Raw genomic sequence first — 18,031 nt, 5'->3', positions numbered from 1 at the left:
AGAAATTAATATTATTCTGAAAGGATGCTTTCAATTGATTAAAAGTGACAGTACATTTCTATTTCAAATAAATGTCGTCCTTTAGAAATTTCTGTTTATCAAAGAATCCAAAAAAATTGTTTATCACAGTTTCCACAAAAATACGAAGCAGCACAACTGTTTTCAGCATTGATTTAAATGTTCAATTAAACATTCAATTAAAATGTTAAATGATGAATTAATTAATTAATGTAATTTTATTTTTTTATTTATTTTATTTTTTTTATGTTTTTAATGTTTTTGTCAATGTAAACACCTCCAAATTTAAACACCTCCAAAATTAAAAACCACAAATTTCCCCTTTGGGGACAATAAAGTGTAATTTCAATTAAATTTCAATTATAATAATCATAAATGTTTCTTGAGCATCAAATCATCATATCAGAATGATTTCTGAAGGATCATGTGACACTGAAGACTGGAGTAATGATGCTGAAAATTGAAAGGTAGTGTATATATTTTTTATTTCCAAAATATTCTGTACTTATTATTATTATATAGAAATAATTAAAACCTATTATAATGATGGAAATATTTAATAATTAATTAATTAATAACATTTAAAATGTAGTATAGGCATTTAAAACACTAGCACATATAAACTACCTATAAGTCTAAAGAACTATAAAAGTAATAAATGAAATAAAACTTATTTGTGGTATTTAAAAAAGTTTCTTCCATTGCATCAGGCTAATGCAAAAAAATCCCTTTTGTAGAAAGTTTTATTCTTAAGAGAGTGACATTAAATGTGAATATTTATGAGCAGAATTCCTTCCTAAATTGCTCTAAACTACACAATATTCAGATTAGGGCTGGTTCCCGCTTTGACGTGATGAATGTATAAATCATTGGGATCTTTGACCCTGTTCTGACACTAAGCACTTCTCCCTCAGCATGTGCCGCTCTGCTCGAGAGCTTCCCTCCGACCAGATTCATACATATTTAAAGCCTCAGCCGAGCCTTACACAAGCCCAATCCCACCATACACACATTCACAAACACACTTTAATGAGAACACGCCTGCCCTGATGACCCGTGTCGGCCCGTCAGGGGTGTGAGACAGGAAGTTGCGAGGGCAGTTGTGTCTTCAGCACATTTAAGCACCAGAGAATGAGTCCTGACTGTGGATAACATATTCGATGACATGTATTATTTAGAGCATTTAGAATACTATGAACTTATGAACTTCCAGTGAGGTGTGTGTGTGTGTGTGTGTGTGTGTGTGTGTGTGTGTGTGTGTGTGTGTGTGTGTGTGTGTGTGTGAGAGAGAGAGTGAGAGAGATGGGAGTCTGCAAATGTGAATCTGGTCGAACAACACCCCTCTCCGGCTGTACCGAACCGTTACTTTGACTGTTATTCAGTTCTGGAGCAGAGCAGGGAAAATATGATGCATCACAAAGACAAAACGCACAGAGACGCAAGGGCTGTCAAACACTGGAGAGTTTTGAGAGATCTCATTGAATAAAAAAAGATAACCTTCACTGTCAGCGTAAAGGTTCGGGATGCATAACATTTTGAATGAGAAGAGGAGAAAAACAGAAAAAAAAGACGTTGTTTACCTCTCTTGAAACAAAGACTCGCACATGTTGACTACAAAAATTCCTTCAAATCATATTTGGAGTGTGTTTTGTTTATGGAAATCTAATGAGGACCTCTTCACAGAAAAAAAGCAATTGCCTCCGGCATGTTGGTTTTCTGTTTATCAAAGTGTAGCGTTGAGCCGGCTTTGGCATTCAAAGTGTGACATCGCATCCAAACCAGGTCCGACACGTTGAATAATTTATCAGTCCTCACTGGAAGCAAAATGCTGCACAAAGTGACGATTTCAGACAATCTCAATATATTTGATGCTAGATTTTTGAACCAATCAGATTTCATTGTGGGCGGGGCTACCATATGGAAGCTTGTTTCCACAATGAAATAAAAAATAAAAAAGGTAATTGCGACTTTTTATCACAAATCCGACTTTCTCAGAATTGTGAGATATAAACTCTCCATTCTGACTTTTTTCGCAATTCTAACTTTTTTTCTCGCAATTGTGAAATATAAACATGTAATTCTGACTTTTCTTACAATTGTGATATAAACTCATAATTCTGACTTTTTCTCGCAATTTTGACTTTTTTCTTGCAATTGCGAAATATATACGTGTAATTCTAACTTTTTTCTCACAACTGAGATATAAACTCGCAATTCTGACTTTATCGCAATTCTGACTTTTTCTCCCAATTGCGAGATATAAACTTGAAATTCTGACTTTTTCTCACAATTGTGAAATATAAACTTGCAATTCTGACTTTTTTTCTTGCAATTGCGAGATATAAACTTGAAATTTTGACTTTTTTTCTCGCAATTCTGACTTTTTTCTCCCAATTGCGAGATATAAATTTGAAATTTTGACTTTTTTTCTCGCAATTATGACTTTTTTCTCCCAATTGCGAGATATAAACTCGCAATTCTGACTTTTTTCTCTTAATTAGAGTTGACATCTTTTCTCAGAATTGAGATATAAACTCGCAATTATGACATTTTTCTCGCAATTATGACTTTTTTCTCGCAATTATGACTTTTTTTCTCGCAATTATGACTTTTTTTCTCGCAATTGTGACTTTTTTCTCCCAATTGCGAGATATAAATTTGAAATTTTGACTTTTTTTCTCGCAATTATGACTTTTTTCTCGCAATTATGACTTTTTTTTCTCGCAATTCTGACTTTTTTCTCTTAATTGGAGTTTACATCTTTTCTCAGAATTGAGATATAAACTCGCAATTATGACTTTTTTCTCGCAATTATGACTTTTTTTCTCGCAATTATGACTTTTTTTCTCGCAATTATGACTTTTTTTTCTCGCAATTCTGACTTTTTTCTCTTAATTGGAGTTTACATCTTTTCTCAGAATTGAGATATAAACTCGCAATTATGACTTTTTTCTCGCAATTATGACTTTTTTTCTCGCAATTATGACTTTTTTACTCGCAATTATGACTTTTTTTCTCGCAATTGTGACTTTTTTCTCCCAATTGCGAGATATAAACTTGCAATTATGACTTTTTTCTCGCAATTATGACTTTTTTTTCTCGCAATTATGACTTTTTTCTCTTAATTGGAGTTTACATCTTTTCTCAGAATTGAGATATAAACTCGCAATTATGACTTTTTTCTCGCAATTATGACTTTTTTTCTTGCAATTATGACTTTTTTTTTCTTGCAATTCTGACTTTTTTCTCTTAATTGGAGTTTACATCTTTTCTCAGAATTGAGATATAAACTCTCCATTCTGACTTTTTTTCGCAATTCTAACTTTTTTTCTCGCAATTGTGAAATATAAACATGTAATTCTGACTTTTCTTACAATTGTGATATAAACTCATAATTCTGACTTTTTCTCGCAATTTTGACTTTTTTCTTGCAATTGCGAAATATATACGTGTAATTCTGACTTTTTTCTCACAACTGAGATATAAACTCGCAATTCTGACTTTATCGCAATTCTGACTTTTTCTCGCAATTGCGAGATATAAACTTGAAATTCTGACTTTTTCTCACAATTGTGAAATATAAACTTGCAATTCTGACTTTTTTTCTTGCAATTGCGAGATATAAACTTGAAATTTTGACTTTTTTTCTCGCAATTCTGACTTTTTTCTCCCAATTGCGAGATATAAATTTGAAATTTTGACTTTTTTTCTCGCAATTATGACTTTTTTCTCCCAATTGCGAGATATAAACTCGCAATTCTGACTTTTTTCTCTTAATTAGAGTTGACATCTTTTCTCAGAATTGAGATATAAACTCGCAATTATGAAATTTTTCTCGCAATTATGACTTTTTTCTCGCAATTATGACTTTTTTTCTCGCAATTATGACTTTTTTTCTCGCAATTGTGACTTTTTTCTCCCAATTGCGAGATATAAATTTGAAATTTTGACTTTTTTTCTCGCAATTCTGACTTTTTTCTCCCAATTGCGATATAAATTTGAAATTTTGACTTTTTTTCTCGCAATTATGACTTTTTTCTCCCAATTGCGAGATATAAACTCGCAATTCTGACTTTTTTCTCTTAATTAGAGTTGACATCTTTTCTCAGAATTGAGATATAAACTCGCAATTATGACATTTTTCTCGCAATTATGACTTTTTTCTCGCAATTATGACTTTTTTCTCGCAATTATGACTTTTTTTCTCGCAATTATGACTTTTTTCTCGCAATTATGACTTTTTTCTCTCGCAATTCTGACTTTTTTCTCTTAATTGGAGTTTACATCTTTTCTCAGAATTGAGATATAAACTCGCAATTATGACTTTTTTCTCGCAATTATGACTTTTTTTCTCGCAATTATGACTTTTTTTCTCGCAATTATGACTTTTTTTTCTCGCAATTCTGACTTTTTTCTCTTAATTAGAGTTGACATCTTTTCTCAGAATTGAGATATAAACTCGCAATTATGACATTTTTCTCGCAATTATGACTTTTTTCTCGCAATTATGACTTTTTTCTCGCAATTATGACTTTTTTTCTCGCAATTATGACTTTTTTCTCGCAATTATGACTTTTTTTTCTCGCAATTCTGACTTTTTTCTCTTAATTGGAGTTTACATCTTTTCTCAGAATTGAGATATAAACTCGCAATTATGACTTTTTTCTCGCAATTATGACTTTTTTTCTCGCAATTATGACTTTTTTACTCGCAATTATGACTTTTTTTCTCGCAATTGTGACTTTTTTCTCCCAATTGCGAGATATAAACTTGCAATTATGACTTTTTTCTCGCAATTATGACTTTTTTTTCTCGCAATTATGACTTTTTTCTCTTAATTGGAGTTTACATCTTTTCTCAGAATTGAGATATAAACTCGCAATTATGACTTTTTTCTCGCAATTATGACTTTTTTTCTCGCAATTATGACTTTTTTTTCTTGCAATTCTGACTTTTTTCTCTTAATTGGAGTTTACATCTTTTCTCAGAATTGAGATATAAACTCGCAATTATGACTTTTTTCTCGCAATTATGACTTTTTTTCTCGCAATTATGACTTTTTTCTCCCAATTGTGAAGATATAAACTCGCAATCATAAAGTCCAATTCTGAGGAAAAAAAGAATGATTTTTCTTTTTTTTTTTCACAGAATTACGAGTTTATGTCTCACAATTCTGAGATAAAAAGTCACAATTATACATTTTTTATTTTTTATTGAGTGGCAGAAACAAGCTTCCTTACCAAGCACAATGCAACATTTCAAAATGACCACAGAAGAGAGACGCACTCTACCTGTCTGACTGGTGGTGATGTTGACAGTGACTTGTTGTTTAGGCGTCGGGCTCAGATCGGACACCCCGTTCACCGCCTCGATGCTGAAGGTGTAGTTGGTGTTGGACAGCAGATCCGTGATCAACACTTTAGGGATCGAGAGGCCAAACTGTCTAGGTATGAAATGGACACTGTTGCTGCAGGGGCTGCATGTCTTGCCGTCGCCGGCGCACTTCCTGCAGTGGACGCTGTACGTGACGTCTCCTCGCCCGCCGCTGTCTCTCGGAGGACTCCACTCCAGTGTCACAGAGGTGTCGTTTAGGGTGGAGATGGGGTTCTCGGCTGCAGATGGAGGCCCTGGGAGAGAAAAAGAGAAAATACAGAAATAAAGAGTTTGCTTTTAATTCAGTTTGTTCTAGAGAGGGAATTGAGTTTGTATGAATCTACACCAGTGTGACACAAAAAATGGCCTCAAAAGGCAAAACAAATAGGTTTATCAGCTTTTAAAAGGAGGATAAAACACTTCCGATACTTTATGATGTCAAAGTCTATACAATCAAATGGTATTTTGGCTCAGATTTATTTGTCACTTGGTAATATAGCTAATACTAACACAATCTTCAGCCCAGTGTTTGCTCCATGTGTTAGACTGGCAGATCACAGGACTCAAATAAATCACATTTATGCATTCAAAACAACTGGAACAGTTCAGTTCCAGAAGTAAAAATCCTATTCAATCTCTCTATAGAAATTGATAGATAAATGTCTTTAATTGAAAACATCTTGTACATGTCTATATTTAAATATTAATATATTATTTCTCTAAAGAAATGTGTCATATATTTGGTAACACTTTAGTTTAGGGTCCAGTTCTCAGTATTAAGTAGTTGCTTATTAGCATGCATATTACTAGGATATTGACTGTTTATTAGTATTTAGGAGTAATTAGGAGTTTATTGAGGCAAAAGTCATAGTTAATAGTGAGAATTTGACCCTAAACTAAAGTGTGAACAATTAATATTAATCAATTAATATCAATATCATTTAATTTGTCATATATATATCTATACATACACAAAATCTGGAACATTTCATTTGTGCATACATATTTTTATATATATATAATATTAACAATTAAAAATATAAAAATAATGACTTAGTCAATGCCAAATCTAGCAAGCACTTTTCATAAAACAGCCCTTACAGTTGAGCAACTTCTCCTGCACTTTTCTTCACGTTTTTGCCAACAAGAAACAGGAAACTCATACTGCGCAGCAAATAAATATGAAGGAAAACCTAGGGGTGCTCTGGTACTATTTTGCTGGAGCTTTAACGCTGAATGCTTCCCATATTGCCTTGCTGCAGTGCATTAGGGATAGCATTGATCCGAGGCCATGGAAGGAGGGCATGATAATGAGAGGAGGGACTGAGCAGGGTACAGGGCGCTGGATAGTGCTGCCACGGGGTGTTTTCTGCGCACAACTAAAGGTTTTTTAACACTACTACACTCCGCAGGGTGTCTGTCATTGAAACGGTTCTCATATGAGTGTGTGAGATGAAAACACACCCATAAGAAAAGGAAGATATTCCACATGGACACAAACTGTTTTTGCAAAGCCTCAGTAATCAAACCCGCTCATCTCTATTCCTAGAGAGTGAAGGCTGCTTTCACTGCTCAGAGAGTTTGAAGAGTCTGTGAGAGAGTTTTCTGGATAGAGAGAGCAAATGAAGCAGAGGAAACCAGGGATCAGGGTGGAGGAGTTTAAATGTCTGTGGTGATGACATTTCACCAGATCTACTAGCTGGTGGAAAGGGAGGGTTCCTCTGGGACACAGATCAGTGCGTGTGCGTGTTTGCGGTCACCTGTGGATGAAGTCTATATGTTGCACAACCTAAAGTTCATCCCAGTCACTGAGATTAAAGACAGTGTGGCCTTTTAAGGGTTAAAAATAAGGCACTGATTAAGTTCAGTTGAACTTTGTGTGAATAAAGATAATTAAAAGATATAGAGATTTCTGTTTGAAATGCATGCTGTTCTTTTGAACTCACAAAAATATTAAGAAACACAGCCATTTTCAACATTAAAGGGTTAGTTCACCCAAAAATGAAAATTGACAGATAATTACTCCATTGACAGCAAGATAATTAACACTTTCAATGCCCAGAAAGCTACTAAAGACATATTCAAAACAGTTCATGTGACTTCAGTGGTTCAACCTTCATGTTATGAAGCGACGAGAATACTTCATGTATCAAACTGCCAAAGTCACGTGATTTCAGTAAACGTGATTTTCAGCTTCGTTACATAATAAGGGTTTCGAAACGTTTCAGAATTTTAATGGTTCACGTGACTTTGGCAGTTTGATACGCGCTCTGAACCACTGATTCGAAACAAAAGATTCGTAAAGCTTCATGAAGCAGTGTTTTGAAATCACACATCATTAGATATCGTTGAATCAAGTCGTTTATTTATTTATTTTTTTTGGTGCACAAAAATATTCTTGTCTCTTCATAAAATTATGGTTGAACCACTGTAATCACACGAACTGTTTAAATATGTCTTTAGTAGTTTTCTGGGCATTGAAAGTGTTAATTATCTTAATGCAGGCCTCACTGAGCCATCGGATTTCATCAAAAATATCTTAATTTGTGTTCTGAAGATGAACGAAGGTCTTACGGGTGTGAAACGACATGAGGGTGAGACAAAATTTTCATTTTTGGGTGAACTAACCCTTTAATTAAATATTCAAAATGAGCATAAAAAATGCATAGTCTCATTTGAGGTAAACAAACAAACAAACAAACAAACAAACAAACAAACATGTGCATAAACTAGGATGTTGTTCACATGCATGTGTGTGTGATTCAGTAATCACATTAGCACATCATTTTTATTTCCTGGCACATGATTTTCATATACTGTATAAACAGTCTCATTTCTCTGCTGTTGCCCTAATTTATTTTATCATTACATTAAGTAAGCAGTGTGTGTGTGTGTTTGGGGTGGGAGGTGAGTTTGTGTGTAAGTGTGTGTGTGATGTACTACAACTGAAGGTCATTAAGTAGATCCATATGTTTAGCTGCATGCATGATTTGCTTTATCAGATGAATGAGTCCTTTAATTAGGATCTGTCATATTCCTTCTCTTTCCTTTCTTTCTTGTTCATTTCTCTCGTTCTTTCTTCCGCCCTTCATACCCCAGGGCACACACACAGATATATATAGGTAATGACTCACTCTCCGGGTCTACATAAGGTGACCTCACCAGTCTTGTAAACGCAGAGCTAAACGTCCAATCTGACGTGATGTATGATGATGAGACAGTGATGAAGGTGAAAATGTACTAAGCCCAGTCTATAAGAATAAATAAGGAAAACAGCCTCCAGCCTCCTCTTATAAACTCTCTGTCCTCCATCCATCCACCTGTCCATCCATGCATACTTAGAACTATCCATTCAACCAACTTTCCATCATTTAATCCATCCATGCATCCACCTATCCATTTACCCTTTTCCATCAGTTAATCCATCCATCCATGCATCCATCCACACATCAATCCATTTATCCATACACTTATACTGTACATTCAAGTATTCATAATTACCTCCCGCTGTCCATCAGTTCAGATCTCTCTGCCTATCAACATTCATGCATGATCTATCTAACACAGATGTATGGCTGTAGTGCTGGATCACTCACGGGTGCAGGCCATTGAGCGCGGGTCCATGTCAGCTCTGTAAAACCCCTTCTCGCAGGAACACTCCGAGGCTTCCTCCTGATGGGAGAAGCTGTGAGGAGGACACTTGGTGCAGTAGGCATCCATGGAAGAGGCCTTGTAGGTGCCTGGCCGGCAGGCTGCAAGACAGAGACAAGAAGACCAAAAGGTTAGACATACAGTCTTATAGAGCACTCCTAGAAATCTAAACACAAATAAATAAATAAATAAAGCAAAACAAAAATATAGCTGCAAGCAGCAATTAACGGGGTTCAAGTGCTTTAAGGCAGGTAAGCACTTGTGAAAAAAATATGTTTTATTTAGCATGCATGTAACCTCTTAGATCATAGATGGAAAAGACCATTTGCAAATACAGGCAATTTACCAAAGGAAATATATGATTTTAAAAGCTTTTTAACTGCTTTCGAGGTTGAGCCAAAAACCTAGGACTAGTTCGCCAAAATTGGCATTTGAAATAATTTCCAATATTTAATGATTTGATGGACAGCGGCGGTCCTAGGGGCAAATTTGCTCAGAATAAGGAGTTCTACCATGTGGTATGAATGTCGTGGACATGTGCGAAAAATTGCACGATATACAATCCTTTACACACGTGAAAAACACAAAGGCGCCCCCCGGTGGCCGATTTCTTTTGAATTTCTCACAGGCCTCTAGGGTTGTGAGTCAAACAGGCCAAGTGAGTTTCGTTCCAATCAGCCTTTGTAAACATTGTCTGATAGCTGCTCAAATTTCATTGGCCACCACCGGCCATGTTTTTTGGGATACTTGAATGTCCTCAAAGGCAGTCTTGGCACCTTGGACAAAGACATTTCATGCCAATTTTCAAGTAGTTGAAAATTATAGCCATGTTTAATTTTTTTCCATGTTATAGCACCACCAAGTGGCCAGTCGCCACATCCTTTTGCATGCAACCACAGAATGAGCTCTTACATAGGTGTGCCAAGATTGGTGAAAATATCTCATTCCGTTCATGAGTTATAGCCATTTTAGTAACAGTGTCTCCGCCCACTTCAAACATTTTGGGGGCCCTTACAGAGACCGTGAAACGAAATTTCTAATTTTTTGATACTTATTGACAATCAGACTCCAGAGAATCTTGCTGCTTTGGTTTGTTCCGATCGGGCAAAAAACCTAGGACTAGTTAGCAAAAGTAGTTTTTTAAAAAAATTCCAAAATACCCCAAAAGTTCGCCAAGAACGACAATTGAATCCAAGCCAAGGATTTAAACTGTATAAGACACTTGAGCCTATGCCTAATGGTTTAGGAGTTATGGGCACTTTCGTTCTTTTGCTGTAGCACCCCGTCAGGCTGATCGGGGTGAGCCTTGGTGGCGTTGTAGATGGTCTGAGTACTACCAGCCCTCAAAGTTTTTGGTCTGCCTGCTCACTTTTAGGGGAGAATGCTGATCCATGGAAAATGTAACAATTACAATAGTGTTTCAGTGCTCCACACTTGAACCCCTAACAAAAAACACAAAACAAAACCAAACAAGTCAAATCAGCAACAGCTGACTAGTTTTTAAAGAGGATCTACCAGATTGACCAAGGTGGTCCTTCAGATTCACCTCTAATGTCCACACATGACCAGCAGAACAAAACATCAAAAATCAGCAGTCATCAGAAGCTAATAGGATGAGACTGAAGCGGAACTAGTTGTTTGTCTTACCGGTGGCAGACAACCTTTGAGAAACCTGTTTAAAAACAGTTATTTCTGTAAAATAGACATTCCTTTCTTCTTTTTCAGAGTTGTTACAACATCCCTTGTTCTGTAAAAATGGGTCAGTCAACACGGACTTAAATAACCATTGCAGAAAAACGAGCCCGAGTGCAGGGATTACAAATAGTTTCTTGTAGCAGAGCGTCCCTAAAGGACTTCACAAAACCAAAACACATCCTTGAGACCTGGATTCAAATTCCAACATTTCCCTGCCTCAGAGTGCACCATGATTATGTTTACAAACCGGAGAACATGACTCTCCTCTCCAAAAACAAGGCCATTTCTGAGGAGGAAAACAGTTCGCTTTCTCTTTTCTATTTATCTCTCTGTCTCCTTTCCATCTTCTTCACATCTGCCTCTCGCATTCATTTGTTTGCCTCAGAGCCCCAATGGATGACCCAATTTCTCGGCTCCTCTGAGGAGCCGCTGAAATACGTGAGGAAGAAGTCAGCCTTTTACCCAACTACAAATGCGAAGTGTTCACACAAACACAAGCGCGTAGAAGAAGGTGGCGAGTATGACTTTAGCATAGTGTTAGCCTCACTCTAGCTCAAGGCACCAATAAAACACCACAAAGGGCTTCGGCATATTCTAATATATGTAAATTTGGAGGCCCGTGTGAATGTTAATGAATTGGAAAGGGCATATTTATTTGATTGCTTTACTCGTCGAGGGGATGTTGGCGGGAGGGAGGTGGTTCGTGATGGTGCGCCTCGTCTCAGGGGTAGAGACGTAAATTCATGGTGCAGTTAAGGCGAGAGCGTTAGCAATCTGCACCGCGAGCAAATTAGACAATCCTGCCGGCCGCCGAGGTCAAGCCATCGCTAGTGTCGGAAACGCAATTCAATTGATGGATCAATGCAATGATGAATTTATCCTCGCCTTGATTGCCTGTGTGAGTGGTGAAGGTCACAGATTTAATCAAGGCCTGCAGCTCCTCTGCTCGCCCATAAATCCACACCTAGCAGAGAGCGGCAGGCTAACCCTGCACGGCCACGATCCAATCTACACCTCGGCTCCTGTGCATTCTCACATCAATCGCTGCTGTCTTGCTGTTCCTCTAAAAAACAAGAATAGAAACACAATGTGCAATGTGTCCACTGTCTCTTTATAACATGGGAGTCATCAGGTTCACTCTTTTTTGTTTTGCTATTGTTGTTATTTGATGGGTAATGACACATGCATCTCCTGCATGAGCAACACAGCTCAACATTTCAAAGCATTTTTCACTTTCAACCACAAGGGAGGGTCTATGGGCGGGTAAATGTATGGGTTTTTTAAGATCTTTCGATCGAATGGATGCAATAAGCATGCACAATTTACATATGAACGTGCACACAGACGAAGGAAAAAGCAGCAGCTTTCGTTTCTGCTCTGACAGCTGCAAGACCAGCTGGATGATGTGAGTGTGTGTTAAAAATCAGGAATGGTGAGAGAACATTGTGCTTGGTACATTTTTTTGTCTTCAAACTAAACTTGGGTCTTCCGCCGACAAAGTTTAAATCCCGTCTGGGTAGAGCTCTTCCCATTATGTTTATGTATTAGGTCAGTAGACGGAGAGTAGACTTTTGTGGCTGTTTGAACACATTCGACCGTATGAGCGTCTACACTACGAAAGCAATCCGGTCGAATGCGTATTCAGCTACCTCTGGACGTGACCGAAAGTGGACAAGCTCAAAACGCTTTACACCCTGTTTACACCTGTATTTAGCGTTGTCCACTTGTGATCCGATTGAATGTTTTTATTTTTAAATTAAAATTGATGACAAATTTTCAACATTTTTTTTTCTCTTTGCATTTTATATCACCTCAGTACAAGATTATCCTATTACAATCTATGTAATAAACAAGTTAAAGATAAAAGTAAGGTCAAAAGTATTCTAAAAGTATCAAAGCAAAGAATGAAAATGAAATGCTGCACGGGCTGGGAGTTCCGGTGCTCTTTGGGTGCAAGGGATAGTTCAACTCGTAAAATTAAGAATGGTCCAAGACACTCGAATCTTATAGAAAAAGTATTTTAAAAGCCTTTATTTCATCATGGCTAAATGTTAAAACACGTGACAAGTGCACAGTCTGCATACCTACGCATTGTGGCTAGTTTTGCCTTCATCAGGGTGTCACACCAAATTTTTTATTCGTTTTATAAATAAAATATGCATAGATGAATCATTCACAATAAGATCAATAACATGCATTCAGAAATAGATTGAACTTTAATGTATGAATTTAAACTTTAGTAGTTTGACAGCAAAAGTAATTTCGCCAACACTGGTGCTAACCACTAGGCTATGGTCTTAATCTTTTTTTTTTTTCTTCTTTTTTTTGTACAACACTCTCCCTAGATGAACACATGCCTTCCAGATCTCTGCTCTCAGTAACTAGAATCAATACTTGAACATGTTCATTGAGATGAACCGTTAGCGAGGCACTACTAAACCACAGCATTGATAGCACCAATTTTATTAGAGTAGAACTAAATAGTCCAAATACCAAATCCCACCCCTGGAGTCGTAACCACTACACCACACAATCCCATTTCAGTTTTCTGATTGAAATGAAAAGTCTGCCAAATGGGACATTTCATGGCCTCCTAAATAGTCCAAACAAACAGATTCAAATTAGGTTCAAGAGTGTGCTAGTCTCGAGTGTGCTGGGCCTTTTGTTGGGTTGTAGCGGCTAGAAAGAGAAGGAGCGAGACAGAAACAGAGATGAGTAGGGCTGTGCTCTTAGAAAGCCTAATCAGAAGCGGAGCGTCTGGGGTGAAGGCTGGGCACCATGCCGCTGTACGGGAGAGTTTTGGCCTGCTGATGAGGGTTGCCTGGCTGTTTCTTCCTGGCACCGGTCCACAGCGGTATATCAGAACACACAGGCAGCCTGACCACACAAACACACACACAATCTGAAGCAAACACACACAGGCCACAGGAAATTCCCTTCCGCGTACCAATCTTTGAAAGTCTTTCAAAGTGTTTCTGAGAGAAGAAGTCTTTGACCTCCAGCATCTGTTTAGATGACTTTCAAAGACTCAGCTTTACCGCAAACATTCCAGTTGTACATGCTGAACTCAAGCAGTGAAAATAATATGACTGGGCCGAAGATTTAATAATTTGTTCATTCAGCCAAAAACAAATTATATTCAATACAAATAATTTCAAGCAAGAGTGAAACACTAGAAATTGCTCATAGTGGAGTCATAAGGCTCAGGGAAGCCTGATGTTTATTTGAATGGCAGTGTTTGACAGAATTAATGATATAAGTACTATTTGAGTATAATTCTTCCCAACAGCATAATTTTCATGTGAGGGAAAGAGAAGGGTCAGGATGGCTGACTAGTTATCCAATAGTTGTCTACTAGTTTTTCTAAGATTGTTTTCTTCTGCAGTGCTTTAAAAATAATTCATTAATGATACATTTATAATGTTAAAATAAATAAAGCAAGCAAGCAGGGAATAGACTTCTTTTTAGCTTTAAGATTTTTACCTGCAGTGATTTATAAAATACATTTATAAAATGTATTAAAAACAAATAACAAATATGTCAATATAATAAATATTTTACTTAATAAATAAAGCCCTGAGGATATACAGAGAGATGTAACAGCTAATTGAGCGTTTTAGATTGCTGTTTAAAATGAATTTTGAGAACATCCTACTTAGGGTAGTGCCATAGTGATTGATTGATTGATTGATTGATTGATTGATTGATTGATTGATTGATTGATTGATTGATTGATTGATTGGTTGATTGATTGATTGATTGACTGACTGACTGATTGACTATTTGGCTACTTAGGGTAGCGCCATATTGATTGATTGATTGATTGATTGATTGACTACTTAGGGTAATGCTAGATTGATTGATTGATTTATTGATTGATTGATTGATTGATTGATTGATTGATTGACTGATTGACTGATTGACTACTTGGCTACTTAGGGTAGCGCCATATTGATTGATTGATTGATTGATTGACTACTTAGGGTAGCGCCATATGGATGGATGGATGGATGGATGGATGGGTGGATGGATGGATGGATTGATTGACAGGAATGAAAATGAGATTGTGAGGGACAGATGTACAGTGCGTTCAAAGGATTGTACTGTTTAAAAACATACCAATTATTCAGTGGAGGAAATCTTTCTAAAGAACTTTCAGTAGAAAGAAATGTCAACAAAATATCAGAGTTGTGAAATGACATGATCTAGAACCTTTATATATCACATGCCATTGCAAAGACTTAAGTGTATCCCTCACAGCCTTGTTTTCATCCTAATAATATTCAATAAGCTGCATAAAGCCTGACTAAAGCCTGTAGGACTACTCTGATCTATATTTCGACTTCAGTACAGACAACTTTTGGGGGTGATTTCTTTGAGCCACTGTGTTCCCTTTTGAAGCGTTAGAGAGAGAAAGTGTGTGTGCATCGCAGTCAAGTCCTACATGGAGAAAGACCCAAATAGCCATCCACAGTGTGATCCCAGAAAGAAACCAGAACTACCACCTGAATCTACTGTAGTCCGACACTAATGACAAGGCACAAATGAATGTCTCTTATCAGTGGAATAACTTACAATTTAGTCATACTTGATATTACCCGTTAATGATAGTGAAAAGTAGAACCTGTATCACTTGAGATGTAGATGTTTTATTATGTGCAACTCACTACCTTACAAACATTAGGGGAGGTGGTACACATGGGACCCCCAAATCTTTGCTAAGCTTCTTGTGTAAGACAGCTCAGGCATCATGCATCACAACAAAGAGATTTTTCAATATTTAAGTATTCTGACTGCAGAGGTAAGTCTGAGGAAGCATAAAGTGCTGCACCCTCTCTAACTCGGAGAGTAAATCAAAAGACAAGGGGAAGCGAATGCTACAGAAATCTACATCTCGGATATCTCCAGCAGGTTTGCCCCATTAAAAATTCATACCCATCTGACTCCCGCTCTTTGTTTATGGCAATCAATAGCTTTTAGATATAATTCCTGAACATAAGAGACAGAAAAAAAACGCAATGCTTTGGGGAGGTGAGAGCTGATGAAAACGATCCACTCGCGAGACAACGTTGTTTATGAGACAAACATAATCGTCATTTTAATTTACCGAGCAGCGGTCATCCGTGGAATTTGATTACGGCATTGCTCAAATATTTTATGGCGAGAGCGTTTTATGATGTTCGATAATTGTGTGCTGTGTTATAATAATGCTTGAAGGGGGAAAAAGAGAGAATATCTGAAAGATGGGAAAGAAATAAAGCAAGATTTATGTTAAGTGTATGCATCTATTTAATGAACATGAAATGTCTGATCTCAGCAGTACTGATATCATAGTCAACAGTCAAGTGAGTAATAAATTACAAAATGAATAATTCTCCATTTTCATCTACATATCCTGATTCACTTCCTCCATCTCTTATACAAAAGTCAAACCGGACCTGACAACCCAACGTACGTCCCTGATGAAGTATGACCCGTTCGGGCTATCCGACTGCAACGCTGTCACATCGCATCCATGTATCACTGATTATAATCTAAACAAATTTTCCCGTGCTAATTGGCTATCACAGCAGTAAACAGGCAGAACAGATTTCAACAACATCCCTCTTTATCCAATCAGACGTCAAAGCAGAGGTGTGCATTTTTCAATTACTGGCCTTTGTTCGGCTAGAGAACAAATTCGCAAGACCGAAAATTACAAACCCCACAGCCGTCGCTGTGCTCATACATAATGCATCAGTCTGCGTTTGTCTTTTTAAAGGAATGACAGTAAGTAAACAGTGCTCTAGTACGACCCACGCCTCCTCAATAACGCTATACCTCGCATCAGCATTAATAAAGACAATGTTATTTGGATGGTGAAGACAAGTGCACGCACATCTCAGCCAATTTTTTTTGTCCCAAATAATGTACGACTGCTGCTAATTCACTGCTTTTTTATAACAAGTGAACTGCTGCTGAAAGGTAAGCATGGAAAATCGCAGCAGCAATCCGATGGCTAGCAATGAGCAAATGGGTCTAAAACCTCTGTAGAATATGGATGTGTCAGTCAAACTCTTTCCACAACAGTCAAGGATATGCTAGGGTTTTTTCCCCAACAAGTGTGAAATTCATATGAAATACAATCACATCCCGAGAAAGCAAAACCTGGTCCCCAGGCTAAACAAGTGTGTGTGAGAGAGAGAATATACCAGCGGAGGTGTCTCGGTGCCTCTCGCTACCTCGGGCAGAGAAATAGAAATCACACACTCCTAGATAACTGTGAATTACATCCTGGAGGATGACATCATTACTGGAGTACACACACACACACACACACACACACACACACACACACACACACACACACACACACACACACACACACACACACACACACACACACACACACACACACACACACACACACACACACACACACAATGGTAGGTAATCACCAGCAGTGAGTTGCTTCCTGGTCTGTGTGTGATAAGGCTGTGTGGAGCCTCACAGACGGAGCTCTAAGAGCTGGTGTTACTGCATCATGTGATATCAGGACGTGCACATCACACTCATGGTGGAGGATGAGGGTCCATCTGATTGCCCACAAACACACAGGGAAAGAAAATGGATGAAGACACTCTATACAGGGCTCAAGATAAGCTTTTCTCTAAACACACCCACACTGGAAATGACAAATTCAGTCATCACTTCTGATGCACTAGTGAAATTTTTGACACTATTTTGTCTCTAGTCTGTAGTGTAACAGACATGCTGTTTTAGCAGTGCTGCTATTGTTAACTAAAACCATTAAACATAGCGTTGACTTGGGTACCAAGTCGGTACTAAAATTTTAAAAATGTGACAATGCCAGCATTTCCCCCTAGCACTTTGAGCACTGTTGAGCGGATTCTCAAACAACTCTGATTGGCCACTGAGTTCACGTGTTCAACAGATATGTCTGTGATTGGCCATTGAGTTCACATGCTCAACAGATATGTCTGTGATTGGCCATTGAGTTCATGTGCTCAACAGATATGTCTGTGATTGGCCAATGAGTTCATGTGTTCAACAGATATGTCTGTGATTGGCCATTGAGTTCACATGCTCAACAGATACGTCTGTGATTGACCATTGAGTTCATGTGTTCAACAGATATGTCTGTGATTGGCCAATGAGTTCATGTGTTCAACAGATATGTCTGTGATTGGCCATTGAGTTCATGTGTTCAACAGATATGTCTGTGATTGGCCATTGAGTTCATGTGCTCAACAGATATGTCTGTGATTGGCCAATGAGTTCATGTGTTCAACAG

The 18,031-nt window shown here is 37.5% G+C and overlaps 1 protein-coding gene across 3 annotated transcripts in view; it reads right to left on the bottom strand.

The window, feature by feature from the left end:
- epha4b (eph receptor A4b) overlaps positions 1-18,031 on the bottom strand; it is a 179,083-nt gene that overhangs the window by 61,230 nt on the left and 99,822 nt on the right. For all 3 annotated transcript variants that reach the window (XR_007181069.1, XM_048164790.1, XM_048164789.1), the window contains exons 4-5: positions 8,988-9,143; positions 5,310-5,645 (exon numbers count right to left, since the gene is read on the bottom strand). Coding sequence is in view for 2 of the 3 variants with exons in the window: in XM_048164790.1 (XP_048020747.1) it covers positions 5,310-5,645; positions 8,988-9,143 (492 nt within the window). In the remaining variant the exon portion in view is untranslated. The remainder of the gene's footprint in view (positions 1-5,309; positions 5,646-8,987; positions 9,144-18,031) is intronic.

The sequence above is a fragment of the Megalobrama amblycephala genome, linkage group LG17 (assembly GCF_018812025.1).
Source record: "Megalobrama amblycephala isolate DHTTF-2021 linkage group LG17, ASM1881202v1, whole genome shotgun sequence".
NCBI lineage: Eukaryota > Metazoa > Chordata > Actinopteri > Cypriniformes > Xenocyprididae > Megalobrama > Megalobrama amblycephala.
This window is presented reverse-complemented; position numbering and strand designations above follow the sequence as displayed.